The 14,041-nt window shown below is 39.0% G+C and overlaps 1 protein-coding gene across 2 annotated transcripts in view; it reads right to left on the bottom strand.

The window, feature by feature from the left end:
- Positions 1 to 929: 929 nt before the first annotated feature.
- ankrd50 (ankyrin repeat domain 50) overlaps positions 930 to 14,041 on the bottom strand; it is a 41,666-nt gene continuing 28,554 nt past the window's right edge. The window contains exons 4-5 of one of the 2 annotated variants that reach the window (XM_073820837.1): positions 4,828 to 8,366; positions 930 to 2,495 (exon numbers count right to left, since the gene is read on the bottom strand). In XM_073820837.1, coding sequence (XP_073676938.1) covers positions 4,831 to 8,366 — 3,536 coding nt within the window. In that variant the 3' untranslated portion in view covers positions 930 to 2,495; positions 4,828 to 4,830. The remainder of the gene's footprint in view (positions 2,496 to 4,827; positions 8,367 to 14,041) is intronic. The other variant, XM_073820836.1, reaches the window with a different exon arrangement.

The raw sequence follows: 14,041 nt of genomic DNA, 5'->3' as shown, positions 1-14,041 counted from the left end.
GAAATCCACAAACGCAAACAGATTAAGAGCAATAAAGTGCATTTTAGATCTAAAAAGCCCAAACACTCAAAATTGATAGGTGCATGAAAAAATCAGTAAGGATTAATTCACTTCCAGAACAAAAATTTACAGATACTCACCCCCTTGTCAACCAAGATGTTCATGTCTTTCTTCAGTTGTAGAGAAATTATGTTTTTAAGGAAAACATTTCAGGAATTATCGTCATATAGTGGACTTCGATGTTGCCTGTGAGTTTGAACTTCAAAAAAAAAAAAAAAAAAAAAAAAAAAAAAAGTTTAAATGCAGCTTCAAAGACCTCTAAATGATCCCAGAGTAAAGATAAGGGTCTTATCTAGCAATACGATTGGTTATTTTCTAAAACAAATTACAATTTATGAACTTTTTAACCTCAAATGCTCGTCTTGTCTAGCTCTGTAATGCATTTTGAAGTCACAGCATCACAGAGCATTGTTTTGCATCACAAAGCTAGAAAGGATGAGCATTTGAGGTTAAAAAGTATATAAATTGTAATTTGTTTTTAGTTAATAACCAATCGGTTCACTAGATAAGACCCTTCTTCCTCGGCTGGAATTGTTTAGAGCCCTTTGAAGCTGTATTTAAACTGCATTTTGGAAGTTCAAACTCACGGGCATCATAGAAGTCCAAACATTCCTAAAATGTTTTCCTCCAAAAAAAAAAAAAAAAAGACATGAATATCTTGGATGACAAGGGGGTGAGAACATAATCTGTAATTTTTTGTTCTGGAAGTGGACTAATCCTTTAATCTAAAGTAGACAGTGATGCTCACCCATGCAAATCGCTGTCCCAGGGCGTTTCTATGCTCCTTCGATGTAAATCTGTGGGTTTTGTTTTTTGTCAAACCAGCGAGAGCAACGATTGACACCACAAATGAAGAAGAAACACTTAAATGAATTGCTTTGGCAGAAAAGCAGATATGTTTATTAAGCACTTTAATATGTCAGAAAATTCAGCTCAATATAATACAGGAAATTAAATTTCAAAATGTGAAAGTTTTCAATGTACACAGTCAGCTATTTACAATCAAACTTCTCTTGAAATGAACTCCAGGCTCAGAACCAAAACAGCTGAACAAAGAAGAAAAAAAACAACAAAAACAACAACAGTAAAACAGATGGCTTGAGATTTCTGAATACTGTCCAGGGTTCATCTTCATCTTAAAAGGCTCATTCTCTGTCTGTCCTTGTCCCAGGCTGTAGTAAAGTGCCTTTCTGTAATTCTTCAGAGGACGAGCTTTCTGATGCAGTTACACCCAATATGGCCTTACTGAGCGTCTCCTCTCATAGCAAACAGATGTCTGAAATCCACTCCGCACCCGCCCCGTTCTCCCTCCCCCACCGAGAGCCACGGCTCGGAGACATGAGATCCGGCTTCACAAGACCGTGGGCTTTTTTGTGTTTTAACTTTGGCTTGAGGAGTATACATTTCAAACCCTGTCCTGAAATCCAAATATTACTGCGGCTCGCTGCTTGGCATGCGTAAAAAGCACAATGACCTTTCGCTGACCTGATCATCAGAAGTCCCTGACGTCGCCTGCCGCTTTCTGTTGCATTTTCTTCAAATCGCTGAGAACTCTGCATTTAGCACCAAACTCTGTAGCTAACGATACACCGTCGGTTGTTTAAATATGCAATTATGTAAATAGAGGAAAACACAAACAAACAAACATACAAACAAATAAAGACAGGTCCCACAGGGACTAAATAATGAAGTACGGTAAAGCCAGAGTTACTCTTCTTTAAGGGCATCAATAATGCTACAAACATAATATAGAGTTTAAAATGACGTAATAAGACGTTTGTGGTTTAAAAATAACAAAAAAACAAAATATAATAAGCGACGCCAAAACATAGCACCATGATTTTAGCAAATACAGCACGAAAGCGGCTTTTTCTCTGAAATAAATATGTGCGGAGAGTAAACGAAGACTGGTTTTGTGATTTTCTGAGTGAGATATTCGGCGGAGGGTTTGCGATGTCTGTCGGAGGAAACAACGTACTCCAGCGGCACATTGCTGTCAGTTGCACTTATACAGGTCGAGACAAAACAAACAATTATCTTTTTTTAAAGTAAACTCTGAACAAACAAAGCATTAAAATGCAATGCAAAAAAAAAAACTAAATACATTTTAGATTTTTTTTCCAAAAAAAAAAAAAAGAAAACAGGAAGAAAGTGCATCCACTGCCTATTAAATATTAATGCATTAAATTAAAAGCGTCTGTGTGCATCATGGTCACCACAAGAAGGCTGGAGAGCGTCGACAGGCACGAGTATGAGTTTGCATCACCGTTGGCCGATAGCCCCTCTTCGGTTCTCTCACGCTCCTTTCTTCTTCTTCTTGAGATGTTCCACAGAGAAGTGTGGAAAATGGTTTCAGTTCTTTTGCGGATGAAAGCGTTCACTTTGGCACAGTCTCTTTCTCAATTAGGATTAAGACATCTGAAACGGCATCAAAACTACTTGGGTCAGTATTTGAGAAGTTACTAGCATTCTTACAACACTTAAACTTTTCAGACCAAATACCACCTTCGATTAAATCAGAGCTCCTAAGTACCACCGAGTCACTAAGTTTCTACTAAAACCAACCCAGCAGGCAGAATTTGACGACAATTTGACATTGACTTAACCTAAAAACAACAGAATATCAACATCAGCTGGCATCGGTATTGGACATCAAATTAACATTGGGGTTATTCCGTGTCAACTCAACCAAATTTTTGATTTTGCTAATATTTGTTTTGAAGAAAGATAGACATGTATAGTGATGAAAGCCAAAATATTAAATTTCATTGATGAATATTTCCTAAATAATCACTATTTTGTAGAGGGGGTTAAAATGGCAGTTTTCATCTGAGATTCAAAGTCAAATTACAGGGGGGTAAAATGGCTTTAGAAAGATGGCAGCATTATAATATTATTGACACACAGAGATTGGTAAGTCTGCTAGTAAAATCTGTTGACTCTGTTGCAATTTTTGTTGTATTATGTACCAATGGTGACCATTCAAAAATGGGGCTACTTTCGCCAAAGTTTGCATGCCTATAACGATAAATAATAAAGTTATTTATCTTGATGCCCTTTTAGATATTGGGTATTGACAAACTTTCCTTTTGGCATCTTTATTTTTAAGGCCCTATATGGTTCGGTTCCAGAGATATTGGAGTTTTAATATGACGCCAGGAGTAAATCCTTAAAATGTACACATACCAAATGTGGGTCAGTTTGAAAAAATATGATACATCTTTTCTATTAAAGAGGAATGTCTAAAGAACAAGAAATGTTGAAACTAGAGTTTCCTTCTGTCAGGACAACTGCATTGAACATACCTGTCTGGGTGCTATAATTATTCATTTTTCAAATTTTGTGTGCCTATAACTATAAGTATTAAAGATATTGCAATGATTTTAGATTCTAGTTGTTAATAAACTTTTCTTTTGGAATCTTAATTTTCAAAGCCCTACATTGTTTAGTCCCAGAAATATGGGGATCTCAATGATTATAATTTCTTTTCTTTTTTTATATTGTTTGAACTACATTGGTTTTTGACCATTGAAAATGGGTAGAATACTAAATTTGGACATGGAGCTGAACTGAGATCTCAATATCTCTGGGAATAAACTATACAGGGCATTAAAAATTAATTTTTTTAGGAATCAGAATCTATAATTATATTTAAATAACTTTAATACTTATTAATTTACAGGCACATACATTTTGGAAAAATATTTATAACACTCAAACTATACAACCTTTTTGATAGAGGAAAACCAGATTGATTTATAGGCATGCAAACTTTGGATAAAGAATATTTATGGCACCAGACAAGTGTGTTCAATGTAGTTGTCTTGACAGTAAGAAACGAGATACCTCTCTAGTTTACATTATTTGTTCATTAGACATTCCTCTTTAAAACAAAATAAGTATTATAATTTTGTGAACTGACCCACATTTGGTGTTTGACCACTGAAAATGTGTACATTTTAACGATTTACTCCTGGAGCCATATTCAAATTCCAATATCTCTGGAACTGAACCATGTAGGGCCTTAAAAATAAAGCTACCAAAAGGATTTAAGACCCAATATCTAAAATGGGATTAACATTAATGAATACTTCTTAATACTTCTTGAGTTATAGACATGCAAACTTTGGAGAAAACAACTTGCAAAGTGCTGTTTCCCCATTTTTGAATGGTCACCATTGGCACATAACGCAACAAAGATTGCCAAAGGCAACAGATTTTACTAACAGACTTACCAATCTCTGTGTAAAAATAACATTATGATGCTAACATCTTTCTAAAGTCATTTTTAATCCTCTGTAATTTGACTTGGAATCTCAGGTAAAAAATGCCATATCGACCTCCCTCAACAAAATAGTGGATTACTCAGGAATTTGTTTGATTTGACATGGAATGACCCATTGACATTAGACAATGAATTGAAATTAAATTGGTCACCCAACATCACAACCGAAATTGAACCAAATATCAACATCTTATGGCACTGTTAACAACAGTTTAACAACAAAGACCAGATTTTGTTTAATATTCCTTTTTGATTAAAAACCATGCTGCCCTTTGCAGTAGAAGAGCATCTAAAAACACTCATATACCACAATAGTATCATTTATAAACACTGCTATAAATGCTGTAAAATTGCAGCTTTATGTAAAAAATACACTGTAACTATCTACATGACAATCTAATGATACTGTGAATGTAAGTTACAAATGTGCTTTCAGCCACAAAATCTCCCAACTCGAATTACTTTAAATGTCAAGCACTCACCAGTTATAATGGCGTCTCTTTTTTGCAGTTTAACCCAGAGTCCGATCCTTCAATCTGGAGCTGTAGGGCTTGTTTCAGGCTTAACTCCGTCTCCCCTATTGGGTAATTGTCCAGAAGGTCCTGGTGGCCCCTGCTGGTAACAGTTCTGGGGACTGAAACTCTCCCAAGAAAAACCTGGTTTCCCTGTAGGTGGTAGTTGGGGTTGGTCATAATGCCGTTCCTCTTCTTCTCTGCGCAGCTTTGTTGAATGTAGAACTGCTCCTGCGATTGGACAGAGTCCAGAGTGCTGGATCTCCCCACCATGATCTTACACTGGGGATCTTTCACTGCAATGTTGGACACTGGCTTATTGAGCACAAGCCTTTTATCAAACTGAGTCAGTTCGTATTCAAGAACCTGGCTCTGTGAATAAGAGCCGTTCTTGTTCTTCTTCTTCTCACTAGATGTTCCTTTGCTTGAGCAGTTTTGGCCATTCTTGGATGCTTTGGTGGATTTGAGGCCTGGCTTCACCTGGCTCCAGTCAAACTCGCTGGTTGGAGAGCCAGGTTGAGTGCCGACAGACCTGGTGGTGGAAGAGGGAGAAACGATAGATTGACGACTGCGACTGCGAGGCAGTGAATGCTGCTGGATCTGTTCAATGAAAGAAAGGGCATGAACGCTGTCGATGGGAACAGTCTGGGCAGTTGCAGTGGACGAGGTGGTCCTCAATGAAGAGTTCTTTGAACTTTTAAGGGAGTTATTGGAGAGGGAGGACTTTTTTCGGTCCACGGTTGAGTCTGGAGATTCAGACGGTGAGCTGAAAGCATGAACAGGTCCATTGGATTGTCCTCGCCCTGCTGAATGTACATCACCAGCTCCTGTGCTTCCAGAGCTGCTCGACTTTATAGTGAGTGACTGCACCTTTCCAGCAACCGAAGCGGGTGTTTGCTGCTCCATGGTGTGGACGGGAGATGGGTTGCACCCATTGAGACTCGAGGCGCCATATTTCTCCAAGAGTTTGATTATGGAGGTGTGACCACCTTTGGCTGCCACTCTCATGGCGGTGCGTCCAAACTGATCAGCGTGATTCGGATCCGCACCATGCTCTAGTAGAGTCTGAACCACGTCGATGTGCCCCTCTTGAGCGGCGATGCCCAGAGCTGTGGCACCCTGGTTGCATGTGTGGTCTACAATGGTGCCATTGTCAATCAAGATTTGAACAATCTTTATGTGACCCTGCCAAGCTGCCGACTGGAGGGCAGAACGTTTCTCGTTATCGCATGAGTTCACATCCGCATGGTAGTTGATTAGTAACCTGACCATCTCTACGTGGCCTTGCCAACATGACACATGCAAGGCCGTTCTTCCTTCCAAATCACTGGCTTCAACATTGGCTCCGTTTTCGAGAAAGTATTCCGCCATGGCCAGCTGATTCTCAAGTGCCAGGATGTAAAGAGTTGGGCGTCCGTCTGCATCCTTGAAGTCGATATCCCCCCCGTGGCTCAGTAACAACTCTACGATGTCTCGGTGTCCCTCAAGCGCCGCAACTCGGAGAGCATTTCTCCCGTCGTACCCTCTCTGGTCAATACACGACTTGTTCTCCAGCAAGATGTGCACGCAGTCGTAATGACCCTCTTGAGCAGACAGAATCAAAGGAATACGTCCATCGTTGTCAACTTCTGTGCAGCGGGCACCTTGTTCAATGAGAGCGTCGCATACTTGTCTGTGACCCTCAAAAGAGGCCATGTGCAATGGCGTCCAGCCTGCATCGTCTCTGTGGTTTTCATCCAGTCCTCTGTCCAGCAGAGTTCGGACAACTTCCACGTTCCCCTGTGCAGATGCAATGCTCAGGACGGTCCTGCCTTCACTGTCGATACTGTCCACTGCTGCACCCCAGAAAAGCAGAGTGTTGACAACAGAAGCGTGTCCCATAGACGCCGCAGCAAGCAGAGGAGTTCTCCCGTTGTTATCAGTGTGATCGACATCCGCTCCTCCTTCTAGAAGGAGGTCAACCACATCCACATGGCCTTCATAGGCTGCCACTAGAAGCGGGGTCATGCAGTCTTTGTCGCAGTGGTCCACTTCGGCCCCACGGTCAATCAGCAGGCTCACGACTGCTCCGTGGCCTTTGCTGGCTGGCACACAAAGAGCAGCGACAGAGAGTGCCGTCCTGCCATCCACATCCTCGTGGTTGACCTCAGCCCCATGATCCAACAGATGCTCTACAATTTCTCTGTGGCCCATGTATGCTGCAGCGATCAATGCCGTTCTTCCTTCATTATCCGCCTTGTTGACTTCGGCTCCATGCTGAAGAAGATTGAGGACTATATCTTCGTGACCTCCCCAAGCGGCAGCTCTCAGGGCGGTCCTACTGTCAGCATCTGCGCAGTCTACTTTAGCACCGGCATATAGGAGTGCAGACACAACTTCCGAGTGACCTCCCCAGGCTGCAGACCTTAGGGCGGTCCAGCCGTCATGATCCGTGTGATTGATGTTGGCGTCACAACCAATGAGACAGTTGACCACCTTGGTGTGGCCTTGTCTAGCTGCCAAAGTAAGTGCTGTCTGTCCATGGTTGTCCTCCAACTCCATGTTGGCTCTCCTGGAGATAAGAAGGTTCACAACGTCCAAATTCCCGCTGTATGCAGCATTGGCTAAAAGAGTTCTCCCGTTGGAGTCCGTTTGATTAACAGAAGCACCGTTATCTAGAAGAGTTCGAATGGAGTCCTCACGTTCCAAGGCTTGTTGCAAAATGCACGAAGCGTGGTCATCTTCGTTGCTGACGTGAGCCCCAGCTTTGACCAGTAGTTGGAGTACCTCCTGTTCTTTTGGGATTGATGTGGACAGGGAGTCTTTAGCAGGGGTGCCATTCCACACCATCCAAAGGGCAAGATTAAAGGGCTCGATCTGCAGGTTCGAGTTGATCAGGTGGTAGGCAAACTCCTGCACCTCCAGAGGTTTAAGCTGCTTTGCTCTGCACGTATAACTCATGGCCATCATTCTATGTCCTTCTGCTGCATTGCAAAGGTATTTCTGAGTGCAGTGTTTAACATCCAGAAGCCATTCAGCGAAGCTGTAGTGAAATAAAATCTTCGTACTGCCAAGTCCATCAATAAGCAACTTGGAGAGAATGTCCATCTTCTTCTGAAAGTCCTCCATCGTCAAAGTCATGTTTTTAGTCCAGACTGCATGATAGAGCTCCCTGACAGTCAGCGGCCTGCAGGCAGCCAGAATCACATTTAGGATGGGCTGGACTTTGGCAAACTGCTTTCTGACAAACAGTCTCTGGCAGAGCCAAAGGTAAAGTCCATTCAGTGTTCCCGGGATGTCTCGGATTTCCCGCAGCATGATGAAGTTCTCAACCACTCCGTCAAGAACACGTTCAAGGTACAGGAAGCAGCCGCTGCTCTTGATGTGAAGCTGGTTCAGCATCTCTGCCGTCTCCTTAGTGAGGTGTTGCCGAAGGGCCTCCTCCTGGTCTAGGCGGTGGAGGATGTATTGCTGCACATCTTTTACAATGTAGGCCTTCCGTAGGTCGTCTAGGCTGATCTTACGGAATCCTAAAAGGAGGACAGAGACAAAGGATGATTAGTTTGGCCTGAAGTCCGTAGAGGATTGCTAGTGTCACATTTGAAGTGAGGTTTTTCTATAAAGAAATTAAGAGACAAAATCAATAAGAAATCAGTAAGGTGAGAGCTATAGATAGCTATGAGTATCAGTCTGAGAATTTCATCGCATTTACTGAATTCTAGAAAACTGGGACATGAGCAGACAACACTGACTTTGCATATTTGATCTGTTGATGTCAGCTACAATCTGATATGCGTTTTCATAAAATATTAGGTTTTAGGTAAACAAAGCATTCGCTTTCATAAAAGATTAGGTTTTAGGTAAACAAAGCATTTGCTTTGGAAAGACATAATTTGTGTGTGTCCATCAATTGTGCTTTTTCTAAAGAACAGTAGCAGCTTTACTACTCAAGACAAGATCATTTTTGTTCATTCAGTTGTTCTTTTGCTTTGTGGAACATATCTGTTATGTGAAACAGCTTTATCAAGCCAACACGAAATAAAAAACAAAATGCATTTTTACAATGTTAAACATCTTGCATATATCGCAAGAGGAATGTAAACTTATGCACTCAACTGTATCAACAGCAATACAAACACACACACACACACACACACACACACACACACACACACACACACACACACACACACACACACACACACACACACACACACACACACACACACACACACACACACACACACACACCTTCATCTTCATGCACAATATACAAAACTCAAGTCCAGCAGTGACAGATAAAGGCAGTTTTCCAGCAGAAAAGATGATTGGAATTTGCTTTGTTTTCTCTAGAAAATAAAACAAAACGTATAATGATTCCTGTGGCAGAACTAGGTCACATCTGCAACTTCACCAAGTATGAGGCGCACTTGAGAGTTTCACATAAACTGTAAAAATATTTTTGCAAAATAAAACAAGGCAGAACCAAGAGTTTTTACAAACAAGCACTTACGGCAGCAGATGTCAAGGCATTCTGCTTTAGATAAGTGCAAATTCCATAGTTTTTTTTCGGGGTCGGCATGCATGTTTAACAATGGCCCAAAGGGCACATCGAGCATTTTATGCACAGATTTTATTTACAGTTCCCATGGACTCAAACTCGCTAGGGTCAAAGGAAAGGAAAAAACATGAACTCCTCTAAGGTCGTTCACATATGTCTCAATCTTTCTGTAGCCCCACTGGTGGGAGAGCTGGAGAACATTCCTTTTCCATGTCATTTAATTGGTCGCTCACTCATACAATCTATACGAGTACATTTTCTATGGGAAAGAGGATAAAAATAGGCCTACTTCCTCTTTAAAAGGAGCGTGTTTACAACAATCCCAAGTAAACACAATACTCTTTTCAAGCCAAACCCCAGAAAAGTGTTTCAGTCCTTCAGAAAGACAAACCTGCAGCAACACAAAAACAGAATACAGATTACATCTTTCCTGGCCGGTCCCTTAGAGTCTGAAAAGTTCACAAAACCCCTTTGAATGAGATTATATAACGTCCATCTTTCTGAAAGGGCTCGAGAGTTATTTTCTTTGTCTTGGGTGCTTAAGGCCCGAGGCTGCCGTCAACAGCTGAGGTTTCCCAAATAAAACCTGTGTGAAATCTAAACCGGTGCATGAATGACAACAGAGGCACACCTGTGGACAATCATCCCGCCTTCGTGCCATCTTTTTTTCTTCTTCTTCATACCATTGGCTTTTAATATCCAGTTATAAAAGTGCATTAGTGCCCACCCACTTTTCAACGGTGGTGGTTCTGGAGGTATTTTCCCATAGGGATTTTTAAAAAGTCTTTGTTAAAGCATTATGAGCCATGAAACCAGCCAACATTACAAAGTTTGATTTGAAGCAAAAAAGTAAATCTGACAATAAGACAAAAGTACAAGACTGTGTTGTTGACAGCTTTAGTGAGGGAAAGAACTACAATCCCAAGAAGCATTCAAATGACATTAATCAAATTAAAATGGAGAAATATAAAAATACTAATTAAATGTTGTTGGTTGTGTCTATAAACACAATGTATGTTCAGTTAATTGCAAAATATGCAAATATGGAGCACAAAACCTGTATATTTGTAGCGATAGGCAAAAATTCATTGTATGGGTCAAATGATATTTCTTTTATGCCAAAAATCATTAGGATATTAAGTAAAGATCATGTTCCATGAAGATATTTTGTTAATTTCCTACCGTTATTAATATGCATTTCTAAGAACTTTATTTAGACAACTTGACACGTGAATGGGCGGAGCTAAACATATATTGTCTCACTGCAACTCTGATTGGTGGAATTTTCTCAACAGGATCATGGGTAATGTATTTTGATCACGAATTCTGATATTAAACATGATTCTGAAAAATACGTTGAATTAATGCAAACAGATGGGTTCAACAAAAGCATATACTAGGGGGCCCTATGAAATCCATTTAATTTAAACCAAAAAGCATGTCTAATTAATTTTAATCATGAAACACCATTTAATGGCAGTTTATTCATGACATTTTCAGGCCCTATAAAATACGTTTTCATTTTTTCAATTTTTTTTAGTTAATTTTTTTCCAAATTCTGTTTTTCATTCATTTTCAGATTTTTTAAAAATAGTTTAATTAAATTTTAATAATCAAAAGCATCTCTAAATAATTGATTTTTATCAAAAACTTTTTTTTTCAGAAATACTGTGTTGTGTATTTACATTTTTCTGTGATTCATTGAATGTACTAAAAAAAATTTAAGCAAGTGGTTGCAATCAATTTATTTTAGCTACATTTAAATAAAAAATAAGTTGACTAACTTTCAACACTTTTTACTTAAATGCAGCTAAGATAAATTGATTGTAACCACTTAAAAAATTTAGTAAATTCAATAAATATTTTTTTAGTGTACATTCTGGTAAATAATTTTTATGGTATTCCTTAAAAAATAATATTTTGATAATTGTATTACTAGTAGTACTATTATAATATATTTCTGTCACAGTTTCTTCAAATTAAACCAAACTATTATTTTGACCGATTGCTGTGAAAGTTTCTGTTTGTATATGAGGGTAGTTTTGGTTTATCTTACAAGAAATGGTAAAATGCTCATAAAATGACTTTCAGATTGTTTATGTATTATATATTAAGGTGTCAGAGGCTAAAAAACACAACGAACGTCACGCATGCTTCAGTACATGTGTAGTAAACTAAACCATACACATAGAGACACGCAGAACATGCAGGATTCATATTTAAATAGTCTTTAGCAGACATTAGTCATATTCCGTTTTGATTTAATTGTAATTGGCTATGTTTGATTTATTCATATAAAATTTGGCAAATTCCATTATAGTTTACAGTTTAAACAGTAAATTCCATTTTATTACCTAAAGAAAATAATTTACATTTTTACTTCTAAAACATGACTGTTGAGCTCTATTGCGTAACATTTTGCTACAGTTTATGACAATAACCGTTAAATGCTACGGCCTGGTCAATAGCATGTAGTGCAGTTTACAACCCATGTTCTTTCTCTGAGCCCCGTCCCGTCTGAGGCTTGTTTTTGTCATTAGTGAACTAACTGACCCAGACCTTCACCCTGCATTCAAAACACACAACAGTCTCCGTGCCTTCAGCCTGTGCGACTCCAGATGAAGGAAATAGAAAGGCTGAAAGAGGAAGGGGCCTTGTAGGGGGACTAAAAGTGGGGCAGTGGAACAGATGACCCAAATATGTTATTTGGCCGCCGGGTCCCGCACGTAACTAACTCATCTGTTTAAGTGGGTTGAAGGGATGTTGGGTTTGGAAAGCCGCCACCGGTTAAAGAGTTCACCGGGTTTAGAATACGGATTACAAATTACTGTCTAGTAAATACTGGAGGCATTTCAAGAGTTCATCTTTTTAGTCTTCTAAAAAAAAACTGCAGCCAACTAAACCTCTTTCATTATGTTTTCAGCATCCTCCCAAACACATGTACTTTCAATCAGAGGCGGGAGGTCGAGGAAACCCCGACAGGATGTCGGTTGCCAATGTGACCTTGTTCTCCGTGTTTCCAATGAAAAAAAAAGTAGTTCTTCTGTTTATTCTTAATAATACTATTTTGCATCATATGCATGAATTAATTGCTATATTTTGACTATGCTACTGATCCGATTAATTCAGGAGTGTAGGTCTATATTGATTTTTCTTTTCTTCTGAGCATTATTGTTGATGACAGTAATTTAACCCTTAAAGACTGTAGAACATTTATGGGGCACCTGAGGCACCTGTAAATTTCTTTTCTTTTTTTTTTTTTCTCAGACCTATTTTAGCAGTCAGCATTATTTGTCAAATATCATTATAAAAAAAAAAAGAACATTAAGTTTATGTATAGCTAATTTAAAATGACAATTTATATTTAGTTTTCTCTAAAAATGAGTGAATTTCCAGAATTTTAGGAAAAACGCTAGAAACAATTGGCTGTTTTTTTTTACTGTGTACTCAAACAAAAACTCCTAAAGTTTGGATTTTTTGTCTTTAGAAATTTGTATTTAGGTGTTTTACACTTCCAAATAAAATTTTGTCTATATATAACATTCCCCAAGCAAGTTATAGCCATTTATTACAATATTATTATAGGCGCTTTTCAGTGAAAAAAACAGGCCTATTTAGTATATTGACAATATAGACTTGTCCAAAAATGTTTCAAGGATAAGGTCATAGCACAAACAGTGCTATATAATAGCAAAACACAGTAAAAATCTGAGTATGAACAATAAACCTAAACAGTGTAGGAAGTAGTGAAAACAATTGCACAAATTGTCTTGTGCAACAAAAATATAAGCAGTCCAAATGATTCAGAAACTACACACGAAATGAGAGTGCGACAGAAAAAACAGTGCAAATAATCTTTACAAACTATATAAGAATTAGTTACGTAATATAACAACCAAATAGATGGATCTGCAGGCTGTAGTCTGCTTCTGAATCTATTTTAGCGGGACATCACCTAGTGACGCGAAAACCTTAATTCCAGTGCTTTATCCGTTCTTTTTCAAAGGATGCTGTCATGCAAATGTCTTATTTTGCGTTTGTTTTCATGCACGCAAGACGCACCTTCACTTTGCATTTGTTCAGATTTGCAAAAAAACTTGCTAATCGGTGGTTCAAAAGATCAAAGCCTATGTCTATTGGTTGAACAGATGACCGTTTTAACCAATCCGGGCACAGGGGTGGGACTAAGCATCAACAATCGTTCCTGTTTGGCTCAGAGGACCGAAATGCATTGGTTTCATCTGACAAATCAGTGCTGAGGAAATATGATGACGTAATCATGGAGCCTCTGAATATCCAATGAGACAAATGTGAAATCACTGAAAAGAATAGACTCTGTGCATTACAAGACTTTTTAAAGCATTCAAATTGGATTAGCGGGTCTTATTGTTCTTTGAGGGTTAACAGGGTTCCTTGTCGTTAAAATAACATAACATAATACAATAATTTTGCCTTATAAAATCATTTGGAGATGCAAGTTTATTTACTGTTGACAGCGTTTTTGTCCCGTCTGAACGGCAGGTCACAAACTCAACAACACCTGCCGATAAAGCCTTGAACAACAACATCCACCCTCCAGAGAACAGACACAGTGCTGTTATATTCAGGAGATGCTGCAGGCTGTTTGGGAGGAAACTGGATCTT

Source organism: Garra rufa, chromosome 16 (assembly GCF_049309525.1).
Source record: "Garra rufa chromosome 16, GarRuf1.0, whole genome shotgun sequence".
Lineage (NCBI taxonomy): Eukaryota > Metazoa > Chordata > Actinopteri > Cypriniformes > Cyprinidae > Garra > Garra rufa.
Note: the sequence above shows the minus strand (reverse complement) of the source record. Positions and strands in the feature narration are given on the sequence as shown.